General features: G+C 45.6%; 1 protein-coding gene across 2 annotated transcripts in view; it reads left to right on the top strand.

Annotated features, from left to right (window-relative positions):
• Positions 1-13983, top strand: part of EPHA4 (EPH receptor A4) — a 144287-nt gene that overhangs the window by 110736 nt on the left and 19568 nt on the right. For both annotated transcript variants that reach the window (XR_003096271.1, XM_025215724.1), the window contains exons 8-10: positions 9865-9923; positions 10669-10782; positions 10997-11182. Coding sequence is in view for 1 of the 2 variants with exons in the window: in XM_025215724.1 (XP_025071509.1) it covers positions 9865-9923; positions 10669-10782; positions 10997-11182 (359 nt within the window). In the remaining variant the exon portion in view is untranslated. The remainder of the gene's footprint in view (positions 1-9864; positions 9924-10668; positions 10783-10996; positions 11183-13983) is intronic.

Here is a 13983-nt window from a genome sequence, read left to right as displayed (position 1 = left end):
GAGAGGCAAAGGAAAAAATGAATGGGGTCATGGAGGGGAGGTGGTGGGATGGTGGGAGCCCCAGGCGGCTCATATGGAGTGGGGGGGGAGTCCCACCACTGTGCGCACCCCAGGGTAGGCACAGGGGGGCATCTGCCCCCGGGGTTTGTGTGTGGGGCTGGGGTGGGCTGCTGTTACCTCGTGGCTGTGCACGATGCCATGCGCCTTCCATGCACTGGCTGCCCAGTGGCGGAAGGCACATGGCATTGCATGCAGCTCCTGAGGCCCAGCGTGCAGCAGCAGCTGCTTCCATCCTGTACATAAATCAGGAGGGAGGGGAGGTGGCCCCCATGCCTACCTCGGGGTGCCCACTGGTGGGAGCCCTCATGCACCCCTGGAAGGGGCCAGGTCACCTCAGGAAGGGCCATGGCAAGGGGGGCGGGGTGCCCAGTAGCACCCATGGTGCGGCTTGGCTGGGCCTGCACTGCTCCACAAGGGGATGCTGCCTGGTCAAGGCAGGATGCCAGCCTCAGCAGGACTTTTGGCTCCAGACTCAGCCTCCCTGCGCACTGGGCACAATGTAAGCAGGCCGGAACTGCCCTCGCTGCAAGGGCCTGGCCATGGGAGCTCCCAAGAATATCTGCCCCAGCCTGCCCATGCCCTGGCCTTGCCCACCCGCAGCTCCCCTCAAGGGACTGAGGCAGGAGCTGTGTGTAGTCACTGCACTGTGGGCTCCCAGCCGGCTCAGCTCTGAGCACCACCTACAGCGCCTATTCCCAGAGCCCAGGCAGTCCCTGTTGTGGCCCAAGGGTCTCCACCCCACTTGCGCTGTGCGTGGCACGCACAGGCTGAGCCGGGAGTCCCCTGAGCCTGGTGTCCTGCCCCAGCCAGGCAGCCTTCCCCTGTAGGCTGGTGGCTGCCCCCCACCATGGCGGAGCTGCGCAGTCCAGGTTGGGCCGCACCTCTGGTGCCACTAAGTAGCCCCACTGTGGCCCAAGTCTGCAAAGCCCCAAGGCAGTTCCCGCTGCCTGCCCGACCCCGCTGTCCTCCAGCTGCCGCCTTCTCAAGGGCCTGGCTGGGCCAGCCTGCCCGCAGCACTTCCCCCATATCTGCTTCTTCCCACACCTCTCGCCATCTCTCTTCTCTCTCCTTCTCTCTCTCTTCCCTCTCCTTTCTCCTCTCCTCTCTCTCTCTTCTCTCTTCCTCCCCTTGTCTAACCCCCCCATCACAACATGCTTAACAAAAAAAATACACAAAACCAAAGGTAGCATGTGAAGTTTTATTTATTGTCACTAGTTTTAGAATTTTTAGAAAACCTAGTATTTACTGTAAAAAAAAATTTTAAAAAAAGCAACATTTATAATTGTTAACTAGTTTACAATATAATTGTAATATATGCACTGCATATATTAATATGCAGTGCATCCTGCCATGTACCTGTCCCAGTTTTTGTTTTTCTGGTGTGCCTGCACTCCAGCACCTTACAGGGTACATATTGCAGTTTTTTCAGTACTCCGACCAAAAATGTTGCCTACCCCTGTTTTACACTGTCTTTTTCGAAATTTCCAGTTGTTTTACATGGCTACCCTAACTGATAAAACAATGTTTTATGATTACTGAATGTTTTGATGTTGTTTTAATACACAGTCAGTTACCTATTTGTATGAAAAAATTACTGGTGGTACTTAAGGCTGTAACATTTTAAACTGGTGGTACTCAGTGTCAGAGTTTGGGAACCGCTAGCTACATCCTCATTTGAACTCCACTTCAGGTAGTTGAAGGCTGCTATTAAGTCCCCTCTCAGCCTTCTCTAGACTAAATAAGCCCAGTTCTCTCAGTCTTTCCTCATAAGTCATGTCTCCCAGCCCCGTCACCATTTTAGTTGCCCTCCGCTGGACTCTCTCCAATTTGTCCACATCCTTTCTGTAGCGGAGGGTCCAAAACTGAACACAGTACTCCAGATGTGGCCTCACCACTGCTGAATAGAGGAGAATAATCACTTCTCTGTACCTACTGGCAACACACCTACCAGTGCAGTCCAGTATGCTGTTAACCTTCTTGGCAACAAGGGCACACTGCTGGCTCATATTCAGCTTATTGTCCACTGCAGTGTTTCCCAACCAGTGTGCCATGGCACAAAAGTAGGCCATCAGAAATGAACAGGTGTGCCATGGAATTTTGCCATGGCAATGAGCTACAATAGGTATGAGGATGGGGAATGCTTTAACAGGTGTGTCGCGGAACATTTTTATTAATGTATGTGTGCCTTGGGCTGGAAAAAGTTGGGAAACACTGGTCCACTGTAACCACCAGGTCCTTTTCTGCAGGGCTAGCCAGCCCCCAGCCTGTACCAGTTCAAGGGATTGTTCTGTCCTAAGTACAGGTCTTTCTACTTATCCTTATTGAAGCTGAAAAGATATATTTTGGCCCAATCCTCCAATTCGTCTAGGTCACTCTGAATCCTAGCCCTACCCTTCAGCGTATCTACTACTCCCATCAGCTTGGTGTCATCTGCAGGCTTGCTGAGGGTGCCCTCTATGCCATCTTGTAGAACATTGATGAAGATACTGAACAAAACCGGCCCCAGGACTGAGCCCTGGGGCTCTCCACTTGATACCAGCTGCTAACTAAACATCAAACCATTGATTACTACTCTCTAAGACTGATCCTCCAGCCAATTTTCTATCTACCTTACAGTCCATTTCTCCAGTCCATACTTCCTTAGCTTGCCTGGGAGAATGTTGTGGGAGATTATATCAAAAGCCTTGCTAAAATCAAGGTACACCACATCCAACGGTCTTGCTGCATTCACAGAGCCAGTCATCTCATCATAGAAGACAATCAGGTTGGTCAGGCACGATTTGCCCCTGGTGAATCCATGCTGACTTGTTCCTAATCACCCTTTTCTCCTCCAAGTGCTTAGAAATAGATTCCTTGAGGATATGCTCCATGATTTTTCCAGGGACTGAGGTGAGGCTGAATGATCCCTGGATCCTCCTTTTCCCCTTTCTTAAATATGGGTACTATGTTTGCCAGGACCTCTCCTGATCACCATGAGTTTTCAAAGATGATGGCCAATGGCTCTGCAATCAGCCAGCTCTCTCAGCACCCTCAGGTGCTAGTTCTGTGTAGATATGTGTAGATGTGTGTGTAGGTGCTAGTTCTGTGTAGATATGTCTGTTGGTCCATGGGTTTCTTGTATATGGTGGTCTGTATTTTACCATTCTGGATAGTGATTGTCATGTCTAAAAAGGAAATGTTGGTCCTGGAGTATTCAAGAAAGAGTCTGATAGAGGGGTGATGAATGTTGAATTTCTGATGGAACTCAATCAGATATTGCAGGTTTTCAGTCCAAATTATGAAGATGTCATTGATATATCTTAAGTATAGCAAGGGTTTGATGGTGCAGTCTTTGAGGAATTCTTTTTGCAGGTGGCTCATAAAAAGGTTGCCAAACTGTGGGACCATTTTAATGCCTGTAGCTGTGCCCATGGTCTCGGGGAAGTGTTGAGTTGTAATCTTGCTCTTGTAGATATGTAATACAGGGTTGCATGCCATCCTGGTGTGGGATGTTGGTATATAAGCTGGTAACACCTATAGTGGCTAGGAGGGTGTTGCTGGGAAGGGGGTTTATGTTTTTAAGTTTTCATAGAAAGTCTGTTGTGTATGTCATTTATACCAGTAAAGGTTATTTTGTTTACCAAACCATCTGTACTAAGAGGGTTTGCCAGCATAGGTATGTGGGATCGGGACATACATTTAAGGGCCCCACGTCTGAAAACTGGATTATTATTGCCATGTGTCATTGAATTCTTCATGTCCTTACTTCAGAATTTGGAAAGCGGAACTCACCTGCTCTGCTGTTTGTTTGTTTTGTTTGTTTGTTTGAAGGATCCCACTGTCTGCTTCCCTACAGGCAGCTCAAAAACATTATTCTGTTCAGTCGCTATGAGAGTTTGTGTTAACATGAAAATTAATCCACTTAAATGCTAGTTTAAACTTGCTTAGATTAAAACATACAAATTCACAGAGCAGAGGGCAGATGGCATCTTGAGTCTTTCTAAACAGTGGTTCCTAAAAGCACACTTCTAATTTTAGATTACTTCAAAGGTAGCTTTTAAAGAGTACCTGGGAAACACTTGGTGTGAATATTTTATTTTAAGAAGGGGTTGGACAGAGGAAAATGACGTCTACACAGTTCTACACATTTGGTTATTTAAAAGTGTCATATAAGAAAATCTCCTGGTTATTAGATTGCTTTACCTTCTGCTGTCTGAATTTAGTTGAATAGGTTTGCTCACCTCTTGCTAATGAGTTTTGGGACAGTATGTTACCTCAGTTTTAGCCTTGTGCTTATGCACTGCAGTCTGTATTTAATCAGAGCTGCTCTACCCTTTAGTTCTTATTTTGTTCATGAATGGTAAAGATGGCAGAAGCACTGCAATGGCAGTGAGAGCAGCACATGGAGTGCATGCTGTTTCACCACAATACCCACTAATATCCCCTTTTGTTGTTTGTGGTACAGGCCTATGTGGGAAGGCCTACCCATTCTTTATCTCCAAGTTCCACTTGTAGGCTTGCCTGCATCTCTGACCCCTATAGTTCCTGAAAGCTTCTGTATCCTTTCTCTGAACACCACCCCTTTTTAATCACCACCAGCAAAATCCCTATAATTATGGAATTCAAATCTATGACAAAGGTCTCCTGTCATTCAGGTGAGCTGTCTGAGAATGTCAATTCATGCCTAGCTCACCTCCCTATGGCTTAGTGACTGAATAATGAGCTTCCAGGGGTTTTCTTACAGGGACAATAGTAAACCTAAGAGTCCCGCCCCAAGCCAAGGGGAAAAGGTCAGCAGGTGACAAAGGTAGAAGTTGGAATTAGGTAGTTAGTTTGGAAGGTATTATTAAAAGTTAATAAGCTACAATTACATTGTTTGAACAGTAATCTTTTTGTTTCCTTTTTCAAGTAAGATAAAAAGGATTTTTAAAAAATCTAAAAGTAATTTTTAACACTTGCTGTTCTTTTCTCACATCTGTATTTGGATATTAATTAAAATTGGTGGGAAGGGTCATACATAACATTTAGAATATCTTCTCCTGAACAAGAGGCTGTATGGTAATGCTTTATTTAACTGAAAGCATTCTATACATGCTCAATAATAGTGGTGCTGACTTGTCCCAGTTTGCCAAAGATCACTTCCTGCTGTGCTCTTATAGATGCCAGGCCAAATGTTTTGCTGATGTGAATCCTATGTAGCTCCCATTGATTTGTAGAAGTTGGGGAATTAACAGTGGGCTTAGTTCAGTTCACACTAGCATGGCTCACCCCTGAGCAACTAAAAAAACTGCTTAAATTGTCGCTTGCATTCAGGGTGTATTTTCTGTAATTTGAAGTGATTTGATTTTAATTCACTTTAACCAGTAAAAAAAAAAAGTTCCCAGACATTTATGCCATATGTCATCCTTGGTGCCTGAACACAATTCCCACTGATGTTATTCAGAGCTATCCTGGATCAAGGACAGTGGTTGGCTCTTAATATAGCTTGAATTTCCACCCCCTTCCCTCTCCATTTTATTTATTTAGCATACAGTGCACACAAGAACCCACGTTTAAAAAAAAAAAAAAGTTTCAAAGGCAAGCACTCAAAAGTTAGGGGATGCTACAATGGCTGACCGCGAAAACAGTAGTGTTAGGAGGTTGTTATTCTTTATAGGGGCAAACACAGCATTGGGAATAAGACACACTTTGCCACCAGATTTTGGCTGACAGCAAACAGTGAGATTAGGGAATCCAAGGCTCTGGAACGGAGTGTTTATAGTGGCCACACATTCTTCTCATCCTCCTCTTTTTGCCCTATCCCCTATGCCCAACTTGTCCCTGTCCTATTTTTCCCCTACATTGGCTCCTTATTCTACTCCAGGGGCGGGTAAGATATTGCCCATGGGCCAAATACAGCCTACCAGGCTGTTCTATCAGGCTTGCAGGGCCCCCCAAAATTTAGAAAATTAATATTTATCTGCCTGTCAAAGATGACAAGGCACCAGTGGCAGTAAGACCAAAGGGGAGCCAGTGGGAGGACCCAGCAGCCACAGCAGCAAGCCCCTCCAGGCCCTGCCCCACTCCCAGCCCCCCAACCAGAAGCCTCTGCATTGTAGAGGCTTCTGGCGTGGGACCTTGGGGATGTTCCCCGCCTCCCTTTGCCTGAGAGGGAAATTCAGCTAAGAACTGGGGTGGGGCAGTGAAGCAGGGGAGGACCGCAGGTGATTGCCCCAGTCCTCGGGACTGGGCCAGGTCCTGTAATGTAGTAATGTAGCTGGGAACCACGTGGTGCCAAAGCAGCTGGTGGGCAAGGGGTGGGTGGGGAGGAACAATGGTGGTGGACAGGAAAGTGCGAAAATGATGGCGGCAGGCGGGGGGGCAAGTGGCAGTGAGCGGGAGTGTAGTGATAGCTGGGTGGGAGCGCAGGGCAGCACTGGTATGCGAGGGCTAGGGCTGGCAGGGGCCCAGAGCAGGTTGGCAGAAGTGCAGGACTGGCAGGGACTCTATGAAGCTGGGGTGGGCTGCACCAGCAGGGAGAGGGGGGAGCTGGCCTGGCTCCATAGAGCCCCCGCCAGCCCAGGCCCTGTGCTCCTGCCACTCTGCTTTGGGCCCTGCCGGCCTTGGCCCCCGCACACCAGTGCAAGCCCCGCACTCCCACCCAGCCTTCTCTTCTCTCTGCAAGTTTGTGTACACACAGTCAAGCCCTTATCTTTCTCTAAAAGTGTGAAGTTTCAAGAAGTTAAATGAATAAAGGATATCAAACAACAAGAATGCACGTTTTGTAGAAAACAATGATTAAATCAAAGCCTTCTGAACAGTGATTTAAATTCATGATTTAAACCATGATTTCAATCAATTTGATTTAAATTAAATCCACCCTGTTCAGTGTTGTCTCAATCATCTCCCCTGAAATTTGTCTTGGTCTCCCTGCCCTGTGAGTCTGTCTCCACACATCTGCTCCTCTCCCCTGTCCCACTGCCCTCCTATTTATCCCTGTTGCTTCCAGTCCCATTCCCTTTGCTGAGCCAGATCTGGTAGGAACCCTTGAAAATTTTCCTGCAGACTTCAGTAGGTTCAAGCAAACTGAGATTTGATCAACAACAAACCTCAGCTTTGGGGAGATTTTTACCTTGCCACTATTCCTGGGCCTGTACTTTCTATGTAGCTAATGAGCCAAAGAAAACCTCTCAAAGTCCTTCTTCACAGATTTTTTTTTGTATAAACTTTGTTCAGATTCACACACACAACTGAACTCATGCTTTTTTTTATTAAAGTCATAAATTGTAAGTTATGTGTACATGCATAAAAATAAAACTTAATATACAGTAGAATTTATCATATTAATAATCCTGTAGCATGTAGTAAACTGAAACATTCAGTATTGTTCTTGCAATCAAATATGGGTACAAATGCTGACATTCAGGTGTCTAATTCAGTTGTACACGAAAGCCAGTCACTTAGACATCTGTGCTAGCATTTCCAGCCAAATTTACTTGTGATGAAACCCCCCCTCACTGCCCAGTTGGGTCTCATTTTAAAATTTGGCCTTTGAACTGCAAAAGTCTCTTTTTTAAAAGCAAAAGAGTTCTATCTTCCTAAATCAAGGGTGGGCAAAATGTGGCCTGTGGGCCAGATGTCTCGGCCCCACCAAGCCCATTTGCAGGGACCAACCTGAGCCATGGTGCATGTGGCCAGTCCTGCCACCCTCAGGCACACAGTGGGGCTGGGGCAGCACAGTGGCTGGACTCCACTTCCTGGCATCTCTGAGAGTGGCGCTCCTTTCCGGCTGCCGTTGTTAGTATCCCTACTGCTGCTGGTCCTGGTCCCATTGCCTGAGCACCCTGGCCTGTCCATGCTGCACCCACTGCCATGGATACTGGACTGAATGGATGGGTGGGATCTCCATGGAGACTGGCCTGGGATTCGTGCAGACTGGGTACGTTCAGCCAGGTGAATGGGATGTGGCCACGAGTGGGCAGGGAGCGACATCCAAGAGCAGGCCTGGTGGGACCAGGCCTGGGATGTTGGGGTGGTGACAGCACATGGCCAGGGCATGGAGTGGAACCATTATCTGCTGCCCGCATGTCTCTGCAACAGACACTGTTTCTGTGGGCAAGGGGAGGAGTAACCCAGGAGTGGGTTATGGCTCTGCCCTGGGCCCAAGCCCCAAGCTTTCACTGCCTCAAGATCCTGGCCTGGCCCCCAGCCACAGATCCTGCTCTCTGATGCTGCTGCACACCCACCTATGGCCCCATCCCATCTACCTGGCCAAACACACTCTGCCTGTAGAGGCCTTGAGCCAGTCTCCATGGAGACTCTGGGCCAGGAACACCAGGCCCCAGGGCAGAACCAGTTAGGGTTCAACTTTGGTGAATGGGTGGGGTGGGGTGAGGGAGCGTGCACTGACCCAGCCTGCAACAGCTCAGCAGAACTCCCTAAGTGGCCCTCTAGCCCAAGTAATTGTCCACCCCTGTCTTAAATCCAGAGATGCAAATTTGCAGGGTTTTTGGTTCCAGTCGTGCTGGTCTAAGGACATAGGCAGGCAAGGTTCTCACGGTTCTTTGGGTAGATGTGATATCTTTTATTAGACCAGCTGAGTAGTTGGAACAAATTTCTTTGCAAACTTTTGGGCACAAGTACCCTTCTTCAGGCATAGGGAGACTCTGTTGTTGTTCTGAGATCTCCAAGGAATGAAAGAAGCTAAAAGTGTGACAGAAGGTCAGTGAGAATGTAAATTGGTGGAAATAAGGAAAACAATGGGTAGAGAAGGGATGGATGAGGGGGAAAAATGAGTGAAGGAAAGCTAAAGGTAAGCAAGGGAGACTCAAAGTAAATAGTTGGAAATTAGAAAAGTGAAGGGGGGAATGTAAATGGCAAGTTCAGGCATGTACCTGGTGAATCGGATGTGAATTTGTTTTTTGTTTCCCTTTATACCTTTGGAGATGACACTAACACTAGGGGTGCACCAATAAAAGATTTTTTTGAGCTGACACCGATGGCTGATTACTAACGAGCCATATTGGTTGATACTGATCCAATTGCTGATATGCAGCCTGACAGCTTGGAGAGCAGCGTCCAGCTGATAAGCCTGTTAGGGGGATGAGATGGGGCAGAGGGAAGGGGCAGGGGGGGGGGGGGCGATTGAGGCCCCCATGGTGAGGGAGGGAGTGGGGCTTGGCTGCGGCAGGGGCAGGTGCTGCACAGCCTAGGCGGTGGGGCAGGACATGGGATAGAGCCACGAGCAGCTCATCCAGGGCATGCGGGTGATTTGTGTGCGAGGCAAGGGCCGGCTGTTGCTGCGGGCTGGGGCCAGCAGCAGCGGTGCCGGGAGGGAGGGGTTCAGGGGGGTGGCTACGGTGAATTTTGAGGTGGCTATAGCCCCCCTCCCAGCCCCACTCCCTCCCTAACCATGAGGACCTCGATCTGCCCCCCGACCCCTTTCCCCCAACAGACTTACTGGCTGAACACTGCTCCCCAAGCTGCCTGGCTCCATTCCTGTCAGGCTGTGGCTGCGCACATGCACACAGCATTTATTGATGACGTTTTTGGTCATATCAGCCAAAAAAGCTGATTGCCGATAATGTCAATTTTCCTTTTATCAGTGCCGATATGATATGGACCAATGTATTGGTGCACCTCTAATTAACACCTAAACCAGCATAAGGAATAGAGCTTCCTGCAGTTTGGTAGGCATAAGTTCGGTCTTCAACTGTTGCAAGAGAAACAGAGAATGTGGGTCCTGGCAGGTACAATAATTCAAGTCTCGGCAGGTCACGAGGACTGAGATCCTATCTGAGTAAGATATTCTTTTTGAATTGCAATGCTCTTTTTTCATTCCAACAGACGCAGCAAGTACAGTAAAGCTAAGCAAGAGGCAGATGAGGAGAAACATCTGAATCAAGGTAAAAGGCAGTGGTGCTTGGGGTTTTTTTATTTGGTTCACAAAGCATGTTCTATGCTTAGAAAATAAGGCATGACATTCTTGAGATGAATATTTTTGTTTTCCTTTTTGCTTTCCTTCACCAGAACTAAGCATCTTAGTAGCAGAAAAATATGTGCGACTAGAAACATTCAAAAACATTCACCTGTGGGATTTTGAGGGAATTTTTCTAGAATCACCCTTTTTTCTGCATTATTCTTTCCCAGTGAAAGGTTTTCATGACTTCTGTTTCTGGGTGATATTGACTAGCCATAATTTTCCCCACAACATACTTAATAGATGCTTCTGGCTGGATCAGAGAAGGTGCTTCAGAGGAAATGCATACCTTCCTGAAGACTGAATATGCTGTTGCTTCCATCATACAGAGTTTGGGGCAGGCTCAGAAGTCTGACCCCAAAATAGTAGTTTGGTGTATATTATTCTCTTGGTCCCCGAGCTGCAGCTAGCTAGTAGTACTGATAGTAATTAGTGCAATTCATTCACTGGCAGGTGCCTGATTTTTTTGCAGTATGTAGGAAATAAAATGTTTTCATAAAAAATCCCATTGGGAAATCTCTTTCTCTTTCTTCAGTCATTCCTAGCTTATGGTGATTTTTTTTTTTTACACTTTCCTTGCTGTTGGATACCATTAAGACATCATTCTCATATGTTCTGTGCTCAGCAGCATGTAGATCAGTGACTTCAAATAAAACATTTTTGCCTTGCAGGTGTTAGAACATATGTGGATCCTTTCACATATGAGGATCCAAACCAAGCTGTGCGGGAATTTGCCAAAGAAATCGATGCCTCCTGTATAAAGATTGAAAAAGTCATAGGTGTGGGTAAGTTTCAGGACATCTGCATTTCTGTAGTAAGTCTGGTTTTATAACACATAGCTTTATTGCTGTTTAGGTGCCCTGGGATCTAATTATCCTTAGCTTAACAACTCCTTAAAATAAATTGGCTTGTTCAGAAGAGCACTGACAATTTACATCTTGGCAACAGTCTCACATGTACCTGTGATTCATAGCTAAGTGTTTGGTCTTTTTCCTGCAGGTGAATTTGGTGAGGTATGCAGTGGACGTCTCAAAGTGCCAGGAAAAAGAGAGATCTGTGTTGCTATCAAGACTCTAAAAGCTGGCTACACTGATAAACAAAGGAGGGACTTCCTGAGTGAGGCCAGCATCATGGGACAGTTTGACCACCCCAACATCATCCACTTGGAAGGTGTTGTTACCAAATGTGAGTAGTCTGTTTCTATGAGAAGGCCAATTTGGAAGTAATTGGGAAACTAAATCTGTATAGGTTTTTCCCTGTGAAATGACAGATGGAGCAGATCCACTGATAGCTAATGGGAGGAAATCGGTGCAGGACAAGTCATTAATCTTCTTGTCAGCTATAAATGGGTTTATGGTTTCAACTGATACCCTATCTCCAGGCAGCTTGTGCAAGATTTTATTGGGAGAATTAATACCGCAGGGCTTTCCTTTTTGTGCTATGCCAGGCGGGCATCTTTCAAATCTTTGCTAGATTGGGCTGATTGTAACAGGATAGGCAAAAGCAGATGGTTAGCAAAGCATTTTAAATACTTCTTCAAAACAAAACAATGCTACAGTGTTGTATGTTTGAAGTACAAGGCACAGATGTATGGCTCAAGCCTTTGAAATAGTCTTTATTTTAGTCTGCGACTGCTTATATGCTCTCTGATTTATGGGTGTGATAGCTCTGCTTCCATTTACAGTAACACCTGGTCGATCATTTTTTTTCAAAAGTCTATTCGTATTCATGGAGCCCATGAACTCTGTTAGAATATGACAGAGCTCAACAGATGCCAAAACACACCTGTGAGACTTTTGTAGGTCCGACTTTGTAAAGGGCCACTGAGATACTGTAGCAGAGGCAGTTGCTGTTTAACATGGCCACTCTACGAAGGTATTGGCTATCAAATCTGCTGAACATGCTGAAGGCTGCTATCCCTAAAGGATCCTGTACATGTAGGGTGTTTGTTTTCTGTGTGGCACAGCTAGCCAGGTGAACTCCTGCATCCCTTGTTGTTAATAGGAGTGATTTGCGCATCTAATCTACTGTTCATCAGTAAAGAATACATGAACTCCAGATATTGCAGTAATATGGCTGATAAAGGAGCCCATAATATAACGAGCTCACATTAGAAATGAGTAAAAGTCATTTAAAAAAACAGTAACAATAAGAGAATAAAATTTCTGTCTTTTCAAAAGTAAAAATGGCAGTAACCCACCCAGTCCTGTCAGGCTGTTCGTGGGAGATGGATCTCTAGTTCTTCCATTTGTGCCTTTGAAGAATCTCCCCCATTATGTTCTTACATTTTCTCCTGCATGGCTTTGCTGAGATAGTTAGTATAAAATGTCACTGTTTGCTTTTATTTAAAAGGCAAGCTTCACTAGAGGAAAAAATATCTTCATACTGTTATTACCTGTGGCTTACCAGGCATCCCTAAGTCCCTTAGTTCTTTTATTAAAAGATAATATTCTTTTTAAATATTTTTGCAGGTCTGTTTCCTTCAGAGTGTGTTTGCTATAGACAGTGATTTTCTCAGCACCTCTGTAACAGAAAGAGGAAACGGGGATCTTTGTATTAAAATCCCACCGAGGCCCTAAAACCCTGAGCTATTACAGCTGTAACAGTTATAAATGACTGTATCCATTTGCATAATGCAGTTGTCACTGAATTCAAATGATTTAAAATTTTTACCAAGGAGGTGGTAGCCTAACCCAGGGGCCTTGCTCCCAGTAGGTAGCACTTCTGCTCCAAGCCAGCCTGGATGTTTTAGAGCTGCTGCTGCTGCGGCTTGGTAAACAGGGCTACTTAAGAAGACATTTGTCTCAATTTCTCCTGCAGGTTTTCTGAACACTGTGATAAATGAATGCATTTAATAAATGGAAAATTAAAATGCAAGATAAATTATGGAGTTGGAGTGGGAAAGGGAGGGCTGTGAGGAGAGAGGTGGAAAGTATGAATACATTAGTGGCTGCTAGTTGAGTACTTTAATAATTGACTAGATGATGGCAACTTGTCCTTCCACCCCCTCCCCCACTGCGAGCTTCTGTTTTCCCCTCTGGCTTCCCTGCTACTCAAGAAGTACCTGAGTAATGAAATTATGTGTTAATGCACTGAAAGAGAGTCTCCCTTCCTTTTAGGTTGACACAGAGTCTTTTGATTGTGGAAGGTTAATTAAAACTCATTTAGACATTTTTGTTCTGTCAGAGGACTTCAGTCACAGTTGCAAAGGGTAAATGAAATGGGAAAATATGCAGATTGGGTTAGAGTGGTTTTCATTCTTTCTGATGAGTACTAGGATAGGTGATTTATCCAATACAGAAGGTGAGGGAGAGTGATGTTTTATCTCAGCCCTTTCCTTTAAGGATGCAAATATTCGTTCAAAGCCTTTAAATACACAGACACACAATTGTTTGTTTGTTCAAAACCCACCCTTTGTTCATGGAAATTGGATACATGATATCTGGCTACCTGATTTTCATTTCCTACCCATGCTAGTTTGCATGTGCAAATGTGCACAGGATCAAAACAAATGTGTTTTGGCATTGCTTGAAATGGCTGGAGATATAGGAATGGCATAAAGCCCACAGAGGCTTGATGGAGGCTGGCTGAACCTAAAACCAAAATACACAAGATACACAATTCACAGTCTATTCATGTCCTTAGCATATTGTTTTCTAATCAGAAAAGAGTTATTCCTGTAACGTGAACCTCCGACAGAATCACAAGGGGAGGCAGCCTGGTGAGTGAAAAATGCGCTGACGTAGAAATAATTGTGGGAGATTTTCAGAGCCAAAATATTTCACAGAAGGGCACTTTTCATAGCCAGTTGTTCTGAGAAGATCCTGCTGGTGAATAGAGCAAGCAAAAGTTGAACATTTTTGATAGCTAAACTCTATCTTCATATTGAAAGCATCTGCAGCTTAGGTCACAGATCTGTTGAACCTCCTTCCTCTTGTAAAATTCCCTTATTCCAAGCTGCTTTTGTTAGTATAAATACAAAAGCA

Source organism: Alligator sinensis, unplaced genomic scaffold (assembly GCF_000455745.1).
Source record: "Alligator sinensis unplaced genomic scaffold, ASM45574v1 scaffold187_1, whole genome shotgun sequence".
Lineage (NCBI taxonomy): Eukaryota > Metazoa > Chordata > Crocodylia > Alligatoridae > Alligator > Alligator sinensis.
The sequence above is the reverse complement of the archived record's forward strand: the minus strand, read 5'-3'. Positions and strand labels throughout refer to the sequence as shown.